Source organism: Pelobates fuscus, chromosome 12 (genome assembly GCF_036172605.1).
Source record: "Pelobates fuscus isolate aPelFus1 chromosome 12, aPelFus1.pri, whole genome shotgun sequence".
In the NCBI taxonomy this organism is placed as follows: Eukaryota; Metazoa; Chordata; class Amphibia; order Anura; family Pelobatidae; genus Pelobates; species Pelobates fuscus.
Window position 1 is genome coordinate 85,970,439 of NC_086328.1, and position 21,471 is coordinate 85,991,909.

General features: G+C 48.7%; 1 protein-coding gene across 1 annotated transcript in view; it reads right to left on the bottom strand.

The window, feature by feature from the left end:
* FERMT3 (FERM domain containing kindlin 3) overlaps window positions 1–21,471 on the bottom strand; it is a 56,092-nt gene that overhangs the window by 14,878 nt on the left and 19,743 nt on the right. The window contains exons 6-8 of the mRNA XM_063438814.1: window positions 5,239–5,341; window positions 4,905–5,012; window positions 1,675–1,806 (exon numbers count right to left, since the gene is read on the bottom strand). Of these exons, the coding sequence (XP_063294884.1) occupies window positions 1,675–1,806; window positions 4,905–5,012; window positions 5,239–5,341 (343 nt within the window). The remainder of the gene's footprint in view (window positions 1–1,674; window positions 1,807–4,904; window positions 5,013–5,238; window positions 5,342–21,471) is intronic.

Below are 21,471 nucleotides of genomic sequence, written 5' to 3' on the forward strand. Positions count from 1 at the left end.
AGATCTTTCACACTACGCACACACACACACACACAATGCATCCCTATACATACTCAGAAACACACAATGCATCCCTACACACACAGAAACACAACATGCTTTCCTTACACACAAACACACAATGCATCCATTACACACACACACACACACAATGCAAACCTTACACATAAAGACAATGCATCCTTTGCACACATACACAGAAACACACAATGCATCCCTTACACACACATGCAAACACACATTGCTTCTCTTACACACACACAGAAACACAATGCATCTAACACACACTCAATGCACCCCTTACAGACACACACACTGCATCCCTTACACACACATGTAAACACACATTGCTTCTCTTACACACACACAGAAACACAATGCATCTCTTACACACACTCAACGCACCCCTTACAGACACACACACTGCATCCCTTACATACACAGAAACACACTTTGCACCCCTTATGCATACAAACACAGATTCACACAATGCATCCCTTACACACAACCAGAAACACACAATACATCCCTTACACACAAACACACACTGCTTTCTATCCCTTACACAAAAACACACTGCTTCCACTACACACAAACACACTGTATCACCTACACAAACTGGTATCCCTATACACTACATTCCATAAGCACACACATTAGATCTTCTACCATAACACATCCCCTACACACTACACTTCTTGTGAGCGAACATATAGGTGGACTTATGGGTGGAGCTTATGGGCATACTCACCGTCAGACCCTGGGGCCCAGACCTTGAGCTGTGTAAGGGGCCCCAAAAAATGGAGCTGCTTCCCGTTCTCCCAGAACATTGAATTTTGTGACCACAGTTACAAACAGCCTCCAGAGATCCGGTTCTACACCAGACCAGTGGAACCAAACTGCAGCCCATCATCATCCTCATCTGATTGTAAGTAGGCAATCTAGTATATTATTAGTGACACTAATCTATAATTTACCTCACATTAAAGGGACACTATAGTCCCCAGAACCACTGCAGCTTAATGAAGTGGTTCTGGTGTCTAAAGTTTGTCCCCGCAGGCTTTTTAATGTAAACACACTGTGTGCAGCACTAGCATTAGTTCATATGGCAGATCATATGGGTAGGGCATTGTGATGTCACTGGGGGGGGGCGGCAAATCTTTATTTGACCTAGGGCGGCAAAAATCCTTGCACCGGCCCTGGTAGGACCCGCCCCTAGGGGGGGGTCTGCCTTGACGTTGGCATTCGGCATTCCTTCCAATGGCCAATGGAGTAACTAAATGACTTCCATTTGTTTAAACATGCATAGGGATTCAGGAGAGAGCGCATGTAACTTTTTCCTTTGGTTACTACAGTGTAACCAATTAACCAATGAAATATGAGAGAAGTATACCTCTCTCCTATAAAATCCCATCCCAACGTGTTTCCAGTGCTCAGTTATATGGTGCTTACTGTGGTGTTAGCTTCAGTGTGCCTATCCTGCCTTGTTTGACTTATCTGGGATCTGACCCTCTGATTGTTTAATCATCTCTGAACCCATGCTGCCTGCCCTGACTCTTGGCTTTCCCCGACTATGACTTTGTCTATTACTTTGGTACCTAGCCTTGGCTCATTCCTGCATCCTGGGCTCCTCCTGCCAAATACATAACAGACGTAACAGCATGTTCCACTTACCAGGGCTTCACTTGGTGTTGATGCCTCTAATTTCACCTCCAGATGTGAAAGAGCCTCATCCAGGTCCTGTAGAGCAGGGTCTTGGGGCAGACTCATGGGGTCACAGGTTACTGATAATTTGTTTACATGGTACTATACAGGAAATAGAATATTTCTCAATATAAACCAACCATTATTGAAAAGTTAGACATGCATGTAATATTCAGAGTCTAAGACATTGGTCCATATTTTGAAACAATCACCCAGAAAGCCATACGTGATAGAATGAGCAGTCTTCAGCTCTGTAATGATTATTATGACACTCAGCCAGCCAACAGGCTTGCAGAGGATCATGGGATTTGTGGTCCAGAGCAGTCTGGGTGCCACAATTGACTATGAAAAGACTAGTGCAGAATTTCCAGAAAAAAATGGATTTTACTTGTGCAATAAATTGACTACAACTCCCATAACCCATTGCCTTCATAGGAATGATTGCAGGAGGATGATTGCTCTAACCCAACAGCATCTGGTGTGCCAGGGTTCTCTAGCACAAAGAGCAGTATGATTTAGTAAAAACAGATTATATGAGAAATCTGAGAAAAGGCAAAAGCTCAGAGAAAGCCATTAGCTTGCCCTTCAGTCAGAACTGATTAAAGGTTGTCCAGGACCCTAGGTAGGGTGACAGATTTGAGCTCCCTCCTAGAGACCTGGGCTTTGTTTATATGAGTGGTGTGTTTTACCGAGTGTTGTGTGTGAGACTGTGTGTAGTGGCTGAGTGTGGTGTATAGAGGAGGGTGAGAGCACAGAGACTGGGTTTGTCTGTGTATTTCTGGTTGAGTATTTTGTGTTTGTGGTGGCTGGATTTTGTGTTTGTGTATGTAGGGGTGTCTGAGTGTGGCTGAATGGTGTGTTTGTGTATGCCCCCCTCCCTACCTTTCTGCTTACCTTCCCAGTGGAGTTTGAACAGGATCCCTAGTGGCCCTGTGGTCGATGAGCCAGATCTCTGGTGGTTCGGTAGGGGAGCTCCATCGACCAGTATGAAGTACAGAACACTTTAAGAGCACCCTCCTGGTTACAGTGCTCAGTAAATGACTCAGAGCACCAGCCGTAGTGTTCCAAGTCATCAAGTACTGGTGGACCACAAGGGTACTCTTAAAGTGGTTTGTACCTTATATTGGTACAGACCACACTGCTGTGAGGAGGCACAGGGCCGTACAGGGAGGTGTCTTGATCTCTTTGTTAGTTCAAGGTGGGTCCGCTGGGCATTTCAGTTCTGGACAGCCATTATGGGCAGGATCATTGTGATAGGCAAATATTATAGGTTCTCTCTGTAATGGCACAAGTGAGTGGGGACTAACCGAAGGGCATGTTATTGAAGTTTCTCTGAGTGTACGATTTAGTTCTGCAAAAGTGTACTTTTTGTTTTGTCTATTAAATTAAAGGGACTCTCCAGGCAGCCGAATTTACTTACCTGGTTCCAGCACCGGGAGCCTCGTGAAGCCGCGCCCCCTATTTAGTCAAAATCACGAAATAGGCGGGCGCGAGCAGGGAGCAATCAGACGCTTCCATTTGGAAGTGTCATTGCTCCCTTGTGCGCATGCGCGGCTTCCACGCACATGCGCACATACTTCAGAGGGCGGCATTCATGACACCCTCTGAAGTCCTGAGCGCACTACCGCGCATGCGCACGGTGTGTGCGGCCGCAAGCTCAGCTGACTGACAGCTCAGCTCGCGGTCTTTGCCCGCCCCCCTCCTCTGCTGACAGGCTGGAGAGAGAAGGCGCGCACACAGTGCCTTCTCTCTCCTGCACACGTCAGACGTATTTTAATACGTCTGACGTGTACAGGGCCTTTTTAGGGCCCTGCATGATAGGAAGTCCCTCTGGTGGCCGTCTGAGTGACGGCCACTGGAGGTATTCCTATAAATCAATGTAAACACTGTATTTTCTCTGAAAATACAGTGTTTACATTAGATTGCCTGCAGGGAGCTATAGATCATACCTGAACAACTACATTAAGCTGTAGTTGTTCAGGTGACTATAGTGTCCCTTTAATATTTTTTTTATTGACATGTTAAATAGTCATGTGAGTTTGCCTGTTTCTCTACTAAAAAAAAGTTACAGCTCGCTCACAGATTCTGATATAGTTATTCAATGTGCACTAACATTTGTATTATACTGTTTTAAATTCATTGTGCCCTTTAAGAGATTATTTAAGCACCAAAACAACTTTAGCCTAATGAAGCCGTTTAAATGCAGTCTCACTGCTTGGTTCTCTGCCATTTAGGAGTTAGATCACTTTTGTTTCTGTTGATCCAGCCCTAGCCACACCTCCCCTAGCAGTTACGTACACAGACAATGTGAAAAAATTGTTGTTCTTTCACTCAGCTCTGATTGCACATTGTGTTTACTCTGTTAATTGAACTTTAATCACACACAGGAGGCTCTTGGAGGCTATTAAGAGAGCAGGAGATAAGACATTCTAAATTAAACAGGCTGTGCAAAAAAGGAAGTTTAAACATTAGTTCTCTCTTTACAGGAAATATGTAAGAAGACTGTGTATTTCACATGCAGGAAGGTGTGGCTAGGATTGTATAAACAAAGTGACTTAACTCCTAGAGAATTGAGCAGTGAGACGTCAGAGGCATGGTCTATACATCAAAGCTGCCTGAATAAATTAAAGTTGTTTTGATTCTTACAATGTCGCTTTAGAAGAGTATTATACTATTAATTTAATTTGCTATAATTCAATAACGCTCCCAGTAAATAACATAATCAGACGATTGTATGCCACTAATATATTTACATATCTCCCAACTCAAGCTTCCAAACAATTGGGACTCTGTGATAAAGGAGGCGGGCCAGTAACACGATCGTGCCACTGGCTCTGCCAAAAGGGGGCGTGACCACCTGGGAAGGGGGGGATACATCAGCTCAATTAACTGACAAGTCAGCCTGACGTGAATACATACAGCGCTGTCTGTCGATCCCACTTGCCATCTCATAAAGGCCAGACCCTGCAAGGGGCCCTGTTTCAGTGCTCCCTGCAGGGTCCTAGTGCGCTGGACATAGCACGAGTGCATCTAATGATGCACTATGTTTGCTGGGGACAGTTCCCTAATGTCCCCAAAAGCTGACATGAGGAAACTAAGTCAGGACTGCAGGGCAGAATTAGAAAATCAGGACTGTGTTGTAAAAATCAGGATGGTTAGGAAGCATGCATTTAGAAATAATAAATCTTCTTTTGTGGTACCTGCAGAGCTGCAAATCTCATCATTTCTTCCTCTGTACACTCTGTCTCTTCCAGTAGCACTGCCCAGCGCGCTTGTTCAAACAGCAGATTAATGCGCACAGTATCAAACTAGTGGGGAAAAATTGTGAAAATTATTTTTTTCTGTTTCACTTTCTCATTTGGTCTTATAGTTATCCAGTTTACACATAACGTTTCTTTATGTTTTTGTATAAAATCAGTATTCTAATGTTACATTTTTGTACGCGATACATAGAAACAAAACCAAAATGTGAACAATAGGAGCAATCAAAGTGTTAAAAATAGATCCATTTGTTAAATTGTGTTATTCTCTCACCTTTGGATCCACATCATAAAAAGTGTAATACTTGAACTGCAGCCACAGTCTGTCTCCCTCCTGAATGCCCTGTTGCAGCAAACATTTGGAAGAGTTTAACCACCTACCAGGAGACAAGATTGTATTGATTGAATACGGTGTGGGGAAATGTGGGTAACAAAAATGAAAGGGTTCTTCATGGCTCGATTGAGTGAGCAGATTAATTGAGGAAAGGGGAGCATTTAAAGGGTAACCCTCTCTTCGATGGAAACTCACACCGCTGAATAAAACTTTGAAAAGAAAAAAAAAGCAGGAAAATTTTTTTCATGGGATGTTTAGTTTTCATTGAACATTATGGTAGTTTTGTAGTTGACATTGCAATCCAGTTCAGTCCTGGCACAGCTAAGGCACACGGAAAAACAGAAATATTGGTTCCGTTTCACCCCCTTCCACACATTAAGTTCAATGACAGAAATGTGCAGAGATTTTAGCTGTGATGGACAGGAAGCCAATAATTATTTCTTGGATCTCACAAACACGAACAATTATCCCACTGGGAGTTAATATACTAAGCAATAAAACAAACTAAGTGACAGTTCTACATTTAAGATGGAAGGAAAAGACCTCATATAGTATGGAGATTGAGATAGGGGGGGGGGGAAGACAGCAGTGGATCATCTCAGTGCTCACGGTGCCTAGGGAGATATCAGCTATGCCTCACTGATGATGCCTAACAAGGCTGAAACGATCGTCTGGGGTTGCTGTGTCTCTCGTGCAGAGGGAACTTGCTGGCATTTCGGATCTGGACTGCCCCTATGGGTGGAACCAGTCTGATATGTTTCAGAGAAGTTCTCTCTGTAATGGCACAAGATGAGCAAAAAACAGCTTGAGAACTGAGCGGGGACCGACCGAAGGGCAGGCTATTTCAGCTGCTGCCCGTTCTCAGTATTCTCTTGCGACCCATTTTTTACTCTCCAGTGGACAATGCACTTTGGAGACATCACATTCTATTTGTATAATCTAGGCCAAAATAGGAAATACAAAAGTGAAAGGCAGTATAGACCGTGGCGCTGTGAGAAGCGGCTAGGACACACTTAATGGGAATAATCACTAAATCCCACAATACAAGAGTGAAAAAAATAGATAGAAGTGTGCAGCGCTAATTATAAATACCACAAAATGAAATACAATACATGCACTGTGGTGGTGTATATACCCAATCAAAAAACACACATACATATACCCCAAGTATATACAGGATCAGAAGGTAGCCAGAAGTCAAATATGGTAAAATTCTGTAGTATATCCCATCTCTGAAACTCTGTATTGGGTGATGGTGTTAATAGGTGGTTGTAAGGAAACCAAGTTTAGCCAAACCGCGTTCGGTAGTTTCCTCCCGAAAGGTCAGAGCCTAAGGTAGTGAGAGTTCTGTCCGGTAGTTACAGGAAACGAAATCCATACGAAATATAACAGCTGCATAAGATAATTCCCTTGTTACAGCATACGAATTCCAAATAACAGTCAGAGTCCAGGTTCAGGATACAAGTAGAACTAACGTTTATTCACATACATGGCTTTTTATGCAGGTCCCCATGCAAGGGGACATCCAGTAGCGTACATACCAGGGTCGCTATGTATGTATGTCACTTGGCCAGCCTCTTCTCCTGGGGGGCCCAGGAGCCGGCCACCTCCGGGCCCCCCGAGGCTGGCCCTGCTGTCACCCGGCTGGCCGGTCCTGCGGGCGCGCGAGGGAGCACTCTCCCCTGAGTGCTTCCTCTTCAGCTCCCTCGCGCACCGCAATGATACCGGAGCCGGAAGATGACGTCATCTTCCGGCGCCAGTATCAGTACGCGGCGCGCGAGGGAGCTGAAGAGGAAGCACTCAGGGGAGAGTGCTCCCTCGCGCGCCCGCCTGCTTGCCTGCCTGCCCGCCGGGTGACCGGCCCCCCAGGAGCCCAGCAGCACCACTGGACCCCAGGGAATCCCCTCAGCACTCCAAAAGGTAAGGAGGCTGGGGGGATTAAATTTAAAAAAAAATGTGTTAGTGTGTGTGTGTGTTAGTGTTAGTGTGTGTGTTAGTGTTACTGTGAGTGTTAGTGTGAGTGTTAGTGTGTGTGTGTGTGTGTTAGTGTTACTGTGTGTGTTAGTGTGTGTGTTAGTGTTACTGTGAGTGTTAGTGTGTGTGTTAGTGTTACACACTAACACTCACAGTAACACTAACACACACTAACACTCACAATAACACTAACACACACAGTAACACTAACACACACACACTAACACTCAGTGTGTTAGTGTTACTGTGAGTGTTAGTGTGTGTGTTACTGTGAGTGTTAGTGTGTGTTTTACTGTGTGTTAGTGTGTGTGTTAGTGTTACTGTGAGTGTTAGTGTGTGTTACTGTGAGTGTTAGCTTGTGTGTTAGTGTTACTGTGAGTGTTAGTGTGTTTTACTGTGTGTTAGTGTGTGTATTAGTGTTACTGTGAGTGTTACTGTGTGTGTTAGTGTGTGTTAGTGTTACTGTGAGTGTTAGTGTGTGTTAGTGTTACTGTGAGTGTTAGTGTGTGTGTTAGTGTTACTGTGTGTTTTACTGTGAGTGTTAGTGTGTGTGTTAGTGTTACACACCAACACTCACAGTAACACTAACACACACACTAACACTCACAGTAACACTAACACACACACTAACACTCACAGTGTGTTAGTGTTATTGTGAGTGTTACTGTGAGTGTTAGTGTGTGTGTTAGTGTGTGTGTTAGTGTGTGTGTTAGCGTGTGTGTTAGCGTGTGTGTTAGTGTTACTGTGAGTGTGTGTTTTACTGTGAGTGTTAGTGTGCGTGTTAGTGTGTGTGTCACTGTGAGTGTTAGTGTGTGTGTTAGTGTTAATGTGTGTGTTAGTGTTAGTGTGTGTGTTAGTGTGTGTGTTAGTGTGTGTGTTAGTGTGTGTGTTACTGTGAGTGTTACTGTGAGTGTTACTGTGTGTGTCAGTGAGTGTGTCTGTTTAGTGTGTCTGCTAGTGAGTGTCAGTGAGTGTGTTACTGTGTGTGTCTGTTACTGAGTGTGTTTGTATTAGTGAGTCTGTTTGATGTCTGTTAGTGAGTGTATGTTTTGTAAGTGAGTGTGTATGTATGTCTGTCGCTGAGTGTGTCTCTGTCAGTAAATGTGTGTGTCTGTTAGCTGGTGTGTATGCGTGTGTTAGCTAGTGTGTATGCGTCTGTTCGTGAGAGTGTGTATGTGCGTGTCTTCAGCACTTACCTTTCTCCAGCGCCGGACTCCCTTGGCGCTGGGGATCCCTCCGCCTCTCAACTCCGAATGCGCATGCACAGCAAGAGTAATGCGCGCATTCAAACCACCCATAGGAAAGCATTACTCAATGCTTTTCTATGGACGTTCAGTGTCTGAGAATCGCGGAAGCTCCTCTAGCGGCTGTCAGTGAGACAGCCACTAGAGCAGTGATGGCGAACCTATGGCACGCGTGCCACAGGTGGCACGCCGGGCCCTCTCTGTGGGCACGCGGCCATAGGTTTGCCATCACTGCAGAGTAGGCGCCTGCCTGCCCGAAACGGCAGGCGCCTACTCTGCTTCCGTGTCGGCAGGACCGGAAGCAGGGGGGAGGGATCGAGGAAGCAGCTCTACTGTCCTCCCTCGAGCTGTGTGGAGCGTTGCCGCGCGTTACCATGGCAACGCTCCACACAGCATCGCGCGGGAGGACAGGAGAGCTGCAGGACCTCTCCTGTCCTGCATAACACCACCGGACCACCAGGGATGGCTGTGTTCCCCCCCTCCCCTTCACCAAAGGTAACAAGAAGGGAAGGGGGGATACTGATTTAATTACCTACCCCCCTTACCTACAGCACCCCCTACTCCCCTTACCAACAGACCCCTACCATAGCACCCCTACCCCCAGCACCCCTACTCCCACTACTCCCAGCACCCCTACCCCAAGCACCCCTACTCCCACTACCCACAGCACCCCTACCCCCAGGACCCCTACTCCCACTACCCACAGCACCCATACCCCCCTTACCCACAGCATCCCTACCCCCAGCACCCCTACTCCCACTACCCACAGCACCCTTACCCACAGCATCCCTACCCCCAGCACCCCTACTCCCACTACCCACAGCACCCCTACTCACAGCACCCCTACTCCCAGCACCCCTACTCCCAGCACCCCTACTCCCAGCACCCCTACTCCCACTACCCACAGCACCCCTACCCCAGCACCCCTACTCCCACTACCCACAGCACCCATACCCCCCTTACCCACAGCATCCCTACCCCCAGCACCCCTACTCCCACTACCCACAGCACCCCTACCTCCCTTGCCCCCAGCACCCCTACCCCCTTACCCACAGCACCCCTACCCCCTTACCCCCAGCACCCCTACTTCCACTACCCACAGCACCCATACCCCCCTTACCCACAGCATCCCTACCCCCAGCACCCCTACTCCCACTACCCACAGCACCCCTACCTCCCTTGCCCCCAGCACCCCTACCCCCTTACCCACAGCACCCCTACCCCCTTACCCCCAGCACCCCTACTTCCACTACCCACAGCACCCATACCCCCCTTACCCACAGCACCCCTACTCTCAGCACCCCTACCCCCAGCCCCCCTACCCCCAGCACCCCTACTCCCACTACCCCCAGCACCCCTACCCCCAGCACCCCTACCCCCAGCACCCCTACCCCCAGCACCCCTACCCCCAGCACCCCTACTCCCACTACCCACAGCACCCCTACCTCCCTTACCCCCAGCACCCCTACTCCCCCTACACACAGCACCCCTACCCCCAGCACCCCTACCCCCCTTACCCACAGCACCACTACCCCCAGCACCCCTACTCCCACTACCCACAGCACCCCTACCCCACTTACCCACAGCACCCCTACCCCACTTACCCCCAGCACCCTACCCCAGCACCCCTACCCCCCCTACCCCAGCACCCCTACCCACAGCACCCCTACCCCCGCACCCACAGCACCCCTATCCACAGCACCCCTACACACAGCAGCCCCACACACAGCACCCCTACCGCCCCACAAACACAGCACCCCCCCACACACAGCACCCTTTCCTTCCCCCACACAGCACCATTTCCCCCCCCACACAGCACCATTTCCCCCCCCACACACAGCACCCTTTCCCCCCCACACACAGCACCCTTTCCCCCCCCACACACAGCACCCTTTCCTCCCCCCACACACAGCACCCTTTCCTCCCCCCACACACAGCACCCTTTCCTCCCCCCACACACAGCACCCTTTCCTCCCCCCACACACAGCACCCTTTCCTCCCCCCACACACAGCACCCTTTCCTCCCCCCACACACAGCACCCTTTCCTCCCCCCACACACAGCACCCTTTCCTCCCCCCCACACACAGCACCCTTTCCTCCCCCCCACACACAGCACCCTTTCCTCCCCCCCACACACAGCACCATTTCCCCCCCCCCACACACAGCACCCTTCCCCCCCCCACACAAGCACCCTTTCCCCCCCCCCACACAGGCACCCTTTCCCCCCCCCACACAGGCACCCTTTCCCCCCCCCACACAGCACCCTTTCCCCCCCCCACACAGCACCCTTTCCCCCAAACACACACAGCACCCCAACCCCCCACACACAGCACCCCACCCCCCCACACACACAACATTACACACAGACACATACACTGCACCCCTCAATGCAGTATATGTGTGTGTTCAGCAGTCTTTATGTATTCAGCAGTGTGTGTGTGTGTGTGTGTGTGTGTGTGTGTGTATTCAGCAGACTGCGTGCGTGTATTCAGCAGACTGCGTACTCAGCAGTGTGCGTGTATTTAGCGGACTGTGTGTGTATTTAGCAGTCTGTCTATGTCTCGGTGTGTGAATGTGTTCAGCAGTCTGTGTGTATGTATTACATTTGTTGGAGATACTAATATAAGCTTAATTTATATCATTATTTAAAATTTGTATAATTTAACTCTATGTTGTGTTCTTCTTTTAAAACAAAAGTTGTTAAGTGTACGAGTAGTTTTTTCTAAACGTAAACCTCAGTATTCAGGTTTAATTGTCGTGTTGGCACTTTGAGGGAAAAAAAGTTGGCATGTATTGCAGTTTGGGCACTCGGGCTCAAAAAGGTTCGCCATCACTGCACTAGAGGCTTGATTAACCCTCAGTGAAACATAGCAGTTTCTCTGAAACTGCTATGCTTTCAGCTGCAGGGTTAAAACTAGAGGGACCTGACACCCAGACCACTTCATTGAGCTGATGTGATCTGGGTGTCTGTAGTGGTCCTTTAAGTGTGTGTGCATCTGCATGCACTGGTGTACATACCGCGGTCGCAGGGGTCGCAGCCCTGCAACCCCTGCGACCAGGTGCCCGCCGCCATGTGTTGTGGCCCCGGCCCGCGCAGAGTAAGCGAGCGGGGGGGGCCCACAGATCAATTTTCGCACCGGGGCCCCATAGGTCATGTGTACGCCACTGGGGACATCCCACAGGGAGGAGTAACATTTATCCAATCCTGAACAGTAAAAATATAAAACACACCCAATACAAACAGGCAGTTCCCTCCCCTAGTCCTGGAGATAATCAGGTCTGATATAGTAACAACCTAATTATCTCCAGGCTGAAAATTCACTGTTTTTCCCCATTTCTGGAACACCCCTTTATACCTGGGGTATCCCCACAAATCTTATGTCCCCTGATAGCCCCGATCTGGGTGACCAACATATCCAAATTTCACCCAGATCGGTTCAGGGGTTCGCAAAAACTATGGAAGTCCTTTGTGACCGGTTCACTGTGGGTGGGCTGCCCAAAATAGTTCCAGAGATTCGTGGGGTTTTGCCGGTCCCTTTAGAAAAAGGGAAAAAACGAATAAAAGTACCGAATGAATTCCCCTGGCTCCTAGCAGCGATTGTTCCCCTCATTCGTGTGCATATTTGTACCGAATAGCGCTCTTCTAGCTAATCGGTATCACTAGTTCCAGCGTTCGTATGATTGAGACCGGTGTTCGGGAAGTCGAGTGTCCGATTTTAGTTCCAGACACTCGACGACCAAGTCCCGCTGCCTTTGTTTGACGAAAAAAAGATGGCCGCGGTTTTCTCTGCCACGTGGCGTTCGGCAGTACGAACGCTGACCGCACACATAGAGGGTGAAAGTGATGCCGGCTTTGAAGTTAAGTGAGCCAGGGGTGGTCTTTGTTCGGCAGTCCCATCTGCCGAATGAAAATACACAGAAAAAGCAAGAACTATGCAAAAAATACCGAACAATATAGTCATTTCTTCACACTGCTCCGCTATAAGTCCATAAGTCGGCATACCCGCCTAGACCCTGTCGGGTTGGCTTGGGGATGTCCGAGAAAAGTAGAGGTTTAGGAGTCCAGTTCGGTCTGGCGTGACAGGCCATCCGCATTACCATTTTGTTTGCCGGGCCGGTACTGCATAGTAAAATTATAAGGTTGAAGAGCTAGGCTCCACCGTAATAGCCTGGGATTGTCTCCAGCTACCTGGTTAAGCCATACCAGCGGGTTGTGGTCAGTCATAAGGGTAAATGCCCGCCCATACAAATAGGGCTGTAGCTTCTTGAGTGCCAAGCATTCTTTTTCTACGGTGGCATAGCTGACTTCTCGGGGTAACAGTTTACGGCTGAGGTATGCCACCGGGTGTTCCATGCCGTCTGTTCCCACTTGGCTTAGCACGGCTCCCAGTCCGAACATGGAGGCATCTGTGTGTACAAGAAATTGTTTAGTGTAGTCGGGTGCTGCCAACACAGGAGCCTCACTCAATGCCGCTTTAAGCTTCTGGAAAGCGTCCGTGCACTCTGGGGTCCAGGAAACCTGTTTGGGAAGGGCCTTTTTGGTAAGGTCGGTGAGGGGTTTGGCCAGGGCGCTGTACTCTGGGACAAACTTTCTATAATAACCGGCCGTCCCTAAGAAGGCTAGTACCTGGGTTTTGGTCCGAGGTTGGGGCCAGTTCGCTATGGCCTCTACCTTAGCTGGTTCTGGACGCTGTCTACCGGAGCCCACCCGGTGGCCGAGATACTGTACCTCGGCCAGTCCTACGTGACATTTGTCGGGTTTTAACGTGAGCCCTGCGAGGTGGATTCGTTTGAGTACCCTGGACACATGACCCAGATGGTCTCCCCATGTGCGGCTGTAGACGGCAATATCATCTAGATACGCGCATGCAAAGTCCTGAAACCCCTCCAGGAGCCTATCGGCCATCCTCTGAAATGTAGCCGGGGCATTCTTCATCCCAAAGGGCATAACCTTGAATTGGTATAGCCCGAAAGGGGTGACGAATGCCGACTTGGGGATGGCCGCAGGCTCCAAGGGGATCTGCCAATAACCTTTGCACAGGTCCAGGGTAGTCAAGTAGTTCCCCCCCGCCATACGGTCTAAGAGCTCATCTATTCTGGGCATGGGCTAGGCGTCTGTTATGGTACGATCGTTAAGCCTCCGATAGTCTACACAGAAGCGCGTGGTGCCGTCGCACTTCGGTACTAGTACTACCGGGGAGGCCCAAGGACTTTGCGAGGGTTCTATTACCCCTAACCGTAACATATCCCTTAACTCGGTGAGCATACTCTCACGCACTGCTTCCGGGATCCGATATGGTTGTTGCCGCAGTGGCGTCTCTCCCTGGGTTTCCACGCTGTGTACCGCAGCGGAGGTATAGCCTGGGGTGGCTGAAAACATCTCTCGGTATCTCTGCAGCAGTTGCGTGGCCTCACCCTTCTCTAGGGGGTTTAAATTTTGACCCAAGCTTACTTGGTCAATAGTACAGGGAGCGGTGTCTAGCAAATCTGGGAGGGGTAGTCCCTCACTATCTTCCGTGGCGGGGGCACACACGGCGCCCACATCCTCTGTTCTCTCAAAATATGGTTTGAGCATATTCACATGGAAGGCTTTGGTCAGCCTTTCATCTGAGCATTTGCTCACGATGTAGGTAGTCTCGCTAATCCGTTCTACTACCTTAAATGGTCCCTGCCATGCTGCTTGCAGCTTATCCTTTTTAACTGGCCTCAAGGCTAATACCTTCTGCCCTAAGTCCAGTACTCTATCTTGGGCTCCCCTATCGTACCATTTCCTCTGGTCCTCCTGGGCCGTCTGCAGGTTCTCCCGAACCGATGCGGTGAGCGCCCGCAGACGGTCCCGGAACTCCAGGACATACTGGACGATAGGGACTCCCCCCTCATCTGTATTGCCCTCCCAGTGTTCCCGTACGAGCTCCAGTGGGTCCCAAACTTTTCTCCCGTACAGGAGTTCGAAGGGGGAAAACCCAGTGGAGGCCTGGGGCACCTCACGGTAGGCAAACAGAAGGTGGGGAAGGAATTTTTCCCAATTCTTGTGGGACTCTGTAAAGGTTTTTAGCATCTGTTTTAGAGTGCCATTGAAACGTTCACAGAGCCCGTTAGTCTGGGGATGATACGGGGCGCTGAACAGGGGTTTCACTCCACAGCTCTGCCACAATTGTTGTGTCAGGGTAGCCGTGAACTGAGTTCCCCGATCGGAAAGGATCTCCTGTGGGAAACCTACTCGGGTGAATATTTGAATAAGGGCCTCTGCCACGGTCTCTGCCTCTATATTGGGGAGGGCGACTGCCTCCGGGTATCTAGTGGCGTAGTCGACCACGGTTAGTATGAATTTTTTGCCCGACTGGCTGGGTCGGCTGAGGGGTCCTATTAAATCTACCGCTACTCGGTGAAAGGGCTGTTCTATAATGGGCAATGGGTGAAGTTTGGCCTTCCGAAGGTCTCCCCTTTTCCCTACCCTTTGGCAGACGTCGCACGTCCTGCAATAATACTTGAGGTCCTGGGTGACCCTGGGCCAGAAGAATGTTTGGGTTAACCTGTCCCTTGTCTTTTTAACCCCTAAATGCCCTGCTAGGGGAATGTCATGACTGAGTTTTAACAACTCAGCCCGGAATTTACGGGGTACAATTAACTGTCTTTTGATGACCTGGGTGGCCCCCTGTCCCACCCCCTCGGTCACTCTATACAGCAATCCCTTATACCACTCAAACTTTTCGTGCGGGTTGTTCCCTGGGGTAACGGCCGCTGCCTTCCTATAACCCTCTAATGTGGGGTCGGTACGCTGCTCTTGTTCAATCCCCTGGGGGGTATCCCAGAAAGGAAAGGGAGGATCGGGTAAGGGGGGTATTTCGACTCTTACCTGGTTTTCCTCAGAGTGCAGCAGAGCTTCCAGTCTGGCTTGAGCTCGGGTGGTAACCGGGTATGCCTCGGCAGGGGGGTCTCGGGCTAGTTGGGAGGTCAAGCATCCCACATCATTTCCCAACAAAACCTCGGCGGGTAGTTCTTGCATAATCCCAACCTCCAGCTGTTTGGACCCAGAACCCCAATCAACAAGGATATTAGCGGTGGGCAGTTTGTGGATAGCGCCCCCAGCCACCCTCACAGCGACTGTGCGTCCGGTGCGAGCTTGCGCTCTGATCGTGTGAGGTTGCACCACAGTCAAAGTAGCCCCAGAGTCTCTCAGAGCCCGGGCCCCCACGCCATCTACGGTAATCCATTGGCGGTGGTGGTCCCGGTTGTCACCCCCAGCTTGAACTGGGTTGACCTCGTGTAACACACTCCACTGTTCTTCTTGGTTAGGGACACCGGTTGTGCTTTCTTGTTGCACACAATGAGCAGCTGCCCTGGGTTGTTGTGGGGGTTGCCTTTCCCAGCTTCCCCGGTTTAAGCGAGGGCACTGATTCTTATAATGTCCTGGTTGCTTGCAATAATGGCACACTGCAGGGGGTCGAGGTGTGTTTGCTGGGTTCGGTGAGGGGTTACTCATGGAGGGTCTAGGAGGAGTAGGGGTTGTTGGAGCCATGTAGTTAGGCTTAAAAGGTGGTCTGCTCACCCCTTGCTCCTTCCTCCTGTTATCCTGGTACTCATCCGCTAGCCTGGCGGCTTCCTCCATAGTTTTTGGTTTTCTATCTTTAACCCAGTCTTTTATGTCCTCTGCAGAGTGATTAAAAAATTGCTCCAGTAACATTAGTTGCAAAGCATCCTCCAGAGTGGTTGCTTGGCAGCCCTTCATCCAATTGCGGGCCGCCCGTTGTAGCCGAAACGCCCATTCCGTATGGGAATCTCTCCCAGTCTTCCTCAGATCTCTAAACTTTTTCCGGTATGCCTCCGGAGTTACAGCATATCTGGCCAACAAAATGTCTTTTATTTTTTCATAATTATGTATGTCCCCCTCAGGTACTGCTCGCAGCGCCTCGGCTGCTCTACCTGACAATTTACTGCTAATGACTGCAGCCCATTTCGTGGAGTCTAATCCCTCCAGTGCACATTGACGTTCAAAGTCTTGCAAGTAACTGTCAATTTCCATCTCATTGTCATTAAACGATTTAAAGGCTGCATAATTTACCTTCTTTGGTATCTCCCCAGTACTTCCCGGGGAGTGCAGTAAATCTCCTTGTGACGGCCTGTCCCGGTCCTCTCGCTCTTTTTGCGCTTGTCTGGCTTGTGCCATGACCTGCAAAAGCGCCTCTGCAGTTGGGCTGGGTCCCAATAGACTGATCATCCATCGGATGTCCTTTTGCATCACGGTTTCTTCCTCTTGATCCATCTCTGTATTACTGGTATTATCGCTCTGTATTAATTCTGCAATTAACGTGGCTTTTGTCTTGTTACTTGCCACTCTGCCTCGAGCTTCCAGTAAATCCTTTAGTGTGGTTCTTTTAAGTAGCTGGTACTGCTGAGCCATTCATTCCCTTGCTTGGTTTGCAATGTCCATTCGGGATTCGAATCCCTCCGCTTGCCACCAGTTGTAAGGAAACCAAGTTTAGCCAAACCGCGTTCTGTAGTTTCCTCCCGAAAGGTCAGAGCCTAAGGTAGTGAGAGTTCTGTCCGGTAGTTACAGGAAACGAAATCCATACGAAATATAACAGCTGCATAAGATAATTCCCTTGTTACAGCATACGAATTCCAAATAACAGTCAGAGTCCAGGTTCAGGATACAAGTAGAACTAACGTTTATTCACATACATGGCTTTTTATGCAGGTCCCCATGCAAGGGGACATCCCACAGGGAGGAGTAACATTTATCCAATCCTGAACAGTAAAAATATAAAACACACCCAATACAAACAGGCAGTTCCCTCCCCTAGTCCTGGAGATAATCAGGTCTGATATAGTAACAACCTAATTATCTCCAGGCTGAAAATGCACTGTTTTTCCCCATTTCTGGAACACCCCTTTATACCTGGGGTATCCCCACAAATCTTATGTCCCCTGATAGCCCCGATCTGGGTGACCAACATATCCAAATTTCACCCAGATCGGTTCAGGGGTTCGCAAAAACTATGGAAGTCCTTTGTGACCGGTTCACTGTGGGTGGGCTGCCCAAAATAGTTCCAGAGATTCGTGGGGTTTTGCCGGTCACTTTAGAAAAAGGGAAAAAATGAATAAAAGTACCGAATGAATTCCCCTGGCTCCTAGCAGCGATTGTTCCCCTCATTCGTGTGCATATTTGTACCGAATAGCGCTCTTCTAGCTAATCGGTATCACTAGTTCCAGCGTTCGTATGATTGAGACCGGTGTTCGGGAAGTCGAGTGTCCGATTTTAGTTCCAGACACTCGACGACCAAGTCCCGCTGCCTTTGTTTGACGAAAAAAAGATGGCCGCGGTTTTCTCTGCCACGTGGCGTTCGGCAGTACGAACGCTGACCGCACACATAGAGGGTGAAAGTGATGCCGGCTTTGAAGTTAAGTGAGCCAGGGGTGGTCTTTGTTCGGCAGTCCCATCTGCCGAATGAAAATACACAGAAAAAGCAAGAACTATGCAAAAAATACCGAACAATATAGTCATTTCTTCACAGTGGTAATCCCAAAGGTGTTCCTTTGTTTGAAGCTTGTTCCTCAGAATAAATAGTGTAGAACAGGCACACCAATTAGGTATTCAATATACACATTTATTAGTAGAAAAATATAAAAGTCTTACATTCAAGTAATATTGATGCCGTTCACAGGTAAATGCCCAAAGCACAACGCGTTTCGGCGAACTAGGTCGTCTTCCTCAGGTGCAGCAATACATTACAAGCTTCAAGATACATTTAAATGAAAAATAGCGCGGGAAACGGGTACTTCCAACCCGCCCCCTTCGCCCAACAGCCAATCAGCGATGGATATCCTCGTTTCCCTTTTACATCTTTACTTTTGTATATAATCACTAGTATCTATCCGGGCAGCTTATCCCTACCCCTTAATCTCCCTACCATTATGAATATATTTGAGAGGAGAGAAGGGTGGATGGAAAATATTACCACCAAATTCAATCAGATTTTGGCTGATGACCAAGTCTCATTTAAAGAAAGTGATGATTTGGATATCATGGGTGAGGAACTTGAAAAACTCCTGAGCAGAGAGCTTAAAATTAAATGGGAGGTGTTCACTTTAGAAAAATATCTTCAAGATAAAATCACACCCAGGGGACTTAGATTTTATAAAATCCCTACGTTTGATAAAGATGATAATAGGTTTATAGGCATATGGAATAATGCCTTGGAGTCGTTTTCTGTCACTATGATCAGAATCATTTTAGATCAGAGAGCAATTACCCTAAAAAAATTAGATGTTGCCATAAAGAGTATAAAGGAAAAACTAGAACCCTTTACGAATACAACGGATTTTGGAGAATTATCAACCAAGATCAACCGAAATCTAGACAGAATTGAAAAACAGAAAAAATACAAACGAGATTTAGATGATTATAAAAAGGGGAATGTAAGAAAAAGCTACCATACTAAAATAGACACCACCTATGGGGACAGACAGAAAAACCATGATAGATACAGGGCCGTCTATAATATGATTAGGACCCTGGGCAATGCATTTTCTTGGGCCCCCTGGGCCCTGCCCCTCCTATCCCTCCCCCCAATTACGCCCAATGCGCAATCACACTGACAGACGTACTGGCACATACAGACACAGACAGACATTAAAACATTCACAGATACACACTGATACACAAATATATACTGGCAGACATACTGACACACACAGACATACATACACACACAGACAGACACATACACTGGCAGACATACTGACAGATATACTGACACACACAGGCACATACACTGACAGACGTATTGACACACACACAGGCATACTGACATACACATAGACAGACGTACTGGCACATACACACAGACAGACATTAAAACATTCCAAGATACATACTGACACACACATACACTGACACACAAATATATACTGGCAGACATACTGACACACACACAGACATACATACATACACACAGGCACATACACTGACAGATATACTGACACACACAGACACATACACCAACAGACGTATTGACACACACACACACAGACATACATACACACACAGACACATACACTGACAGATATACTGACACACACAGACACATACACTGACAGACGTATTGACACACACAGACAGACATACACACACAGACACATACACTGACAGATATACTGACACACAGACACATACACTGACAGACGTATTGACACACACACACAGACAGACATACACACACAGACACATACACTGACAGATATACTGACACACAGACATACACTGACAGACGTATTGACACACACAGACATACATACACACAGACACATACACTGACAGATATACTGACACACACACACAAACACATACACTGACAGATATACTGACACACACAGACACATACACTGACAGATGTATTGACACACACAGACACATACACTGACAGATATACTGACACACAGACACATACACTGACAGAAGTATTGACACACACACACACAGACATACATACACACACAGACACATACACTGACAGATATACTGACACACAGACACATACACTGACAGAAGTATTGACACACACAGGTCTACTGACATACACATAGACAGACATACTGACACACACAGGCCTACTGACATACACACACATACATACATACACAGACAGACATACTGACACACAAGCATACATTTAGCCACCCTCCAGGTTCTTACCTTTTTCTGGAGGGTGGTTTCCCTGGGGTACAGTGGCAGGCTGAGGCAGATAGGAGTTCTCCTCTGGAACTCCCCTCCCTGCCATTCTCCTCCCGCGCGGCTGTGCTCTCCGTCGGGAGGAAGTGACATCACTTCCTCCCAGCCGGTACAGGAAGGGGCCTGGTCGCGCTGTTTAAGCGTCACAGCGCCAGACCGGGCCCCTGCTCACACATGCTCCCCGGGTGGCCCTTAGTGCATGAGCCACCCGGGGAGCCTCCTCAGTGTGCGGGCCGGTGCGGCTCTGTGCAGCCGCACCGCCGGGTCCAAGGGGGGCTGCGCAAATCGCGGGGGCCCACGGGGCAGCTGCTCTGGGCCCCCCAGGAGCAACTGGGCCCGGGGCAGCTGCCCCGTTTGCCCCGCGTTAAAGACGGCCCTGGATAGATATTACCAAAAAAAAAACCATACACCACGGTTTGAAAGGAATACACCTAGACAAAAACAGAGAGAATCGTTTACAGATAGAAATTTTGGAAACAATGATGAGTGAACAGAAGTTAGGAGGAGAAAAAGATATAATTACCAAACATCTAGGAATAATTCTAACGCATATGCCCCACGATCCAGACAGGATTATCCTAGAAATATGTCCCAAGATAGAAGACTAAATGCACATGACCCAAGATCCAAATACTATCACACTAGAGATAGATCACAAGAAAGATCATACACACACAAAAATAAATATGAGCCTTTGCGTAACGTAATATAGAAGAACTGTTTTTTTAGGGGTTCAAAAAACCCTTATAAGACCTCCCTGTTCCCCTCTGAAAAGAAGACGTTCCTCTGGGGCAGAGGCAGGGCCGTCTTTAAGGAGGGGCAAAAGGGGCAGGTGCCCCGGGCCCTGTTACTCCTGGGGGCCTAAGGCAGCTGCCTCATGGGCCCCCTGCAGCACCTGAGGTAATCAGGAGACACGGCCCTTTAATACTGCGCTGGACCGGGCTCCTGTAATATGGGGCTGGCTGACTACATACTTACAACTAGCCCCCTTACACACTGCCCTGTGAGTCTCTTTCTTCCCCGTGGCATGCTGGGAGGAAGTGAGGTCAGACCCAGTAAGAACAGATCACTTCCTTCTCAGTGCCGCTGGGGAGGAGGCACACTTCACACAGAGGATGCAAGCATTGTGGGGGAGAGGGACTGGGGCAGCTGAATGCATACTCCTATCAGCCTGGGCCAGCAAGCTCCAACTGGACCCCAGGGAAGCCATCCTTCTCAACCCA